Below are 3,487 nucleotides of genomic sequence, written 5' to 3'. Positions count from 1 at the left end.
TATATATATATATATATATAAAAAATCACTAATATAGCTCACCATTAATTCATGATCAAACTGCTGAGTATCCGCCATCACAAGAGAGGAGATGTGTTCTTCACAAACCGAAACCAGATCCCCAAACACTTCATTCAGCAGCCCCTACAATATCAGAGGAAAATTAAGGGGGGGTTAAGGAGACACAAAAGGGATCAAGAGACATCACAAATTATAGGCGTATGCAATGCTATAGGAGACGAGGCGGTCAGGGACCACAGATAAGATACAGAAGACAAATCAGACGTTCTACAGCTTCTAGCAACATCAACGCTGCAAAAATGAATACTCCAAAACCAGAAGCGGTCCATTACCTGGGCGGACTCCAGAGAATCAAACTGTGCATAGCAGAGTTTCTGCAGGGACTCAATCGCTGGACTGATTATCAGTGGAGACGATTTAAACTCCTTCAACCAGCACTTAATATGGTCTGGAAAAAAAACAAAACAAGCATAATAGACTTTATACTGCTACAGACAATGTAACGTTTTCCTGTATATGCAGCCGTCCTGCCCATTCAGCACATCACTGCTGAGGAAACAACTCACCTCTTAGGCTGGGTTCACACCTAGGCGTATTACGCATGCACGTCTGTCGCGCGACCGTCACGCGGTTTTTACCGCGATTCGCGGTAAAAAAAAAATCACGCGACCGTCACGCGATTCCGAAGGCTACTTGGCTGTATCCCAATGGAAAACGCCCTCCAAAACGGCCCAAAGAAGTACATGTGCTTGTTTGGGCGTCAGCCGTTTTGTAGGGCGTTCAGACGGGCGGAAATACGGAAAGGTGTGAACCATACCCATAGAAAACAATGGGATTTTCATGGTTGTACGTTTTGTAGAGCGTTCATAGAGCGTTGAACGCCCGACAAAACGGAAAGGTGTGAACGGGGCCTTACTGGCAAGCAATGCAGCAATTAGACGCAGCAGATACAGTGCAATTCCCTAGTCTTCACTGTTCATGGGGTCACCCTCACTGCACAAAGTTAGACTGGAGACTATTTGTACAATGCATCAATAAATGGCACTCGGCTAGTTCAGAGAGCTATACTCAAGCATGGATCACAGGACCCCATAAAACACTGGAAGCTTTGACAACCATTAAAGCTGAAGGCTTTGCGTCATATTTAATTCCAAGCCAATTAAAAACTCTACATGCAGAGAATGTTGCGCTGCACTCTAGAATCAATATAGTCTCACCAACATAATGTAGAAATTAGAATTTGCCCCTCTGTCTGTAACACTCAATCCTACCTATCAGCTGCGCTCTGGTGTCTGCAGGCAGGTGTTTTGCAATGTGACCGATTACACATAGAATATGGGCGGTGGTACTGCTGGAGCCTGCATCGTTCTGTCTGAAAGAGAGAAAGCCACATCAGCCAATCAAAAATCGGGTCTGCAAAACAACTCTGCTACAGAAGACGTCTACAGAATTGAATGCCCAGCAGACCACTTACCTGCTGATTTCTTCCCAGGTGTTCAGGATCTTCGAATAATCCAATTTCGGTGCAGATATGGCAACTTTAGCAAGCACCATCCAGGCTGGGGCAGCATGTTCTGTATCCGTGTGAGAAATCAAGTTGTTGATTAAAGTGGAAGAAAATTTATCTTGCTTGGCCCACAAGTAAAATGCTTTTGTCAGGTAACGGCTGCAAAAAAGAAAAAAAAAAAGAAATAAAAAAAAAAGAAGCACTCCAGTGTAAAGCATTGCAAAACTTCTAATAGGAGAGCTTTATATCTATAAATATAATATGCTATTATAATATAAATATAATAGATCGATATAAAAATCGATATATACATATAGATTACATTCCTGCCTTCGGAAATGATGAGGGCTGGTAGCAGATACCAAAAATCTCAGAATAATGTGTGGCCCATGCACACTCTGTTTTAAAGATCATTGGTAGTCAATGAGACTCATGGTGTCTGTCTATGACCACCCCTCTCCATCGCAACATCATGCCTGAAGCCTCATAGCAGTGCGAGATCTAAAGGCACTGCTGCCTTTGATGGCTAGTCTCAGATTTGGAGTGACACTACGGTGCTGCTCACTGTTCTCCTTGCTGAAGAGGAAGCTGTACATGAGGATCTGCAGTGCAAGGATCTCCTAGCTTCAACTATTCTGTGTATCTGCAAATTATGAACCTTTCCTGAAGTTTCTGGAACTTTACTCCACCTGTCTTCATAAATCACCAGTTATCAGACAGGTAGGTGCAAAACCAGTTGTGGGCTGTCTAAGGCAATTTTCACCCTTTTGTAAAGGGATGTCCCAATACCGATACTAGTATTCGGGGGCCGGTTCAGGGCATTAGTAACTGCCCTAAAATCATTAGTCTCTATTGGTTTAGAAAACAATGGCACATGCCCGAGGGAAAGTACTTGGTCTCCAGGGGAAAAAAAAAAATCAGGATATCCCTACATTTAAATTACCTCTAGAAGAAATAAAACAAAAAGGGGCAAAAAAACAAAATGATTGTACTATGCGTGTGGTCAGCCAATGGGTTAGGAATGCAGAGCGCTCTAGGGAGTAGGAAAGGTGGACAGAAGTTCCCGTCTCCTCACCTAAGATCCTGGCACTCTGTAGTGAGCAGCTGCAGCAGATCCCAGGTGAGTTTCTGTTTCTGGTCATTGTTCTTGTAGTGTTTGTAATGGCGAATGTTCTGAAGAATAAGCTGGTCCAAACACTCCAGTGTCTTCTCCTGTACAGTGGTCTCTGTGTCCAGCACCACCGGCACCAATCCGGTTAACCAGGCCTTCTGTACAAGAACATTCTTTGGTTGAGCCTGAAAGACATAGAAACAGTCATTTTACCTGATGCCTCCAGAATCCTGAAAAGGGATTAAGCAGGAGCAGAACTACACAGAGGTCACAAGAAATAAAAACAGATACAGATGGGTGGGCCCGGAGCTTGATCCCCCTACTGGAGGGTCAAGAAGCCATCAGGCATCCCTAAGGGCTATGGGGCTCGTTCTGTTACCCCAAGCCTCCTTTGGATTGTACCTTAGAATCACGAGGTCCATGGACTGCATAATGTCATCTGTAATCCTAAGCTGCACAAATACCCAAACCTCAAGAATGCTGACATCAGTAAGATGGCAGAAGTGTACTTGCTCCCCCTTTACATATATTGTATTAGTAGGCAGCAGTTCGGCCACAGACCTGGCAAAGGGGGAGCTGCGCACAAGGCTGCGATCTAACCAAGCAAATGTTTATTTTTAAACCTGAATATCTAGCAACACTTAAGCACCTTCATCAGAAACTAGCCTCCAGTGGCATCATGTTAGAAAGCTATCCAATAGAGACCCTCGGCAGCAGCATTGTACCACACACAGAGGTTTGTTTTAAAGAGCCTAAATGGGCAAAGTGACCGTGTTGTTCCCCTAAAACCTCTTCGGGAATTCCCCCCCCCCCCTCTTCCGTTTGCAACCCCCCCTCCTAAAAAAAAA

At 44.3% G+C, this 3,487-nt stretch overlaps 1 protein-coding gene across 1 annotated transcript in view; it reads right to left on the bottom strand.

The window, feature by feature from the left end:
• NCAPD3 (non-SMC condensin II complex subunit D3) overlaps positions 1-3,487 on the bottom strand; it is a 31,291-nt gene that overhangs the window by 11,585 nt on the left and 16,219 nt on the right. Inside the window, exons 17-21 of the mRNA XM_018559017.1 lie at positions 2,604-2,824; positions 1,496-1,687; positions 1,293-1,393; positions 354-469; positions 43-144 (exon numbers count right to left, since the gene is read on the bottom strand). Coding sequence (XP_018414519.1) covers positions 43-144; positions 354-469; positions 1,293-1,393; positions 1,496-1,687; positions 2,604-2,824 — 732 coding nt within the window. The remainder of the gene's footprint in view (positions 1-42; positions 145-353; positions 470-1,292; positions 1,394-1,495; positions 1,688-2,603; positions 2,825-3,487) is intronic.

The sequence above is a fragment of the Nanorana parkeri genome, unplaced genomic scaffold (assembly GCF_000935625.1).
Source record: "Nanorana parkeri isolate BGI_ZX_2015 unplaced genomic scaffold, ASM93562v1 scaffold376, whole genome shotgun sequence".
In the NCBI taxonomy this organism is placed as follows: domain Eukaryota; kingdom Metazoa; phylum Chordata; class Amphibia; order Anura; family Dicroglossidae; genus Nanorana; species Nanorana parkeri.
The sequence above is the reverse complement of the archived record's forward strand: the minus strand, read 5'-3'. Positions and strand labels throughout refer to the sequence as shown.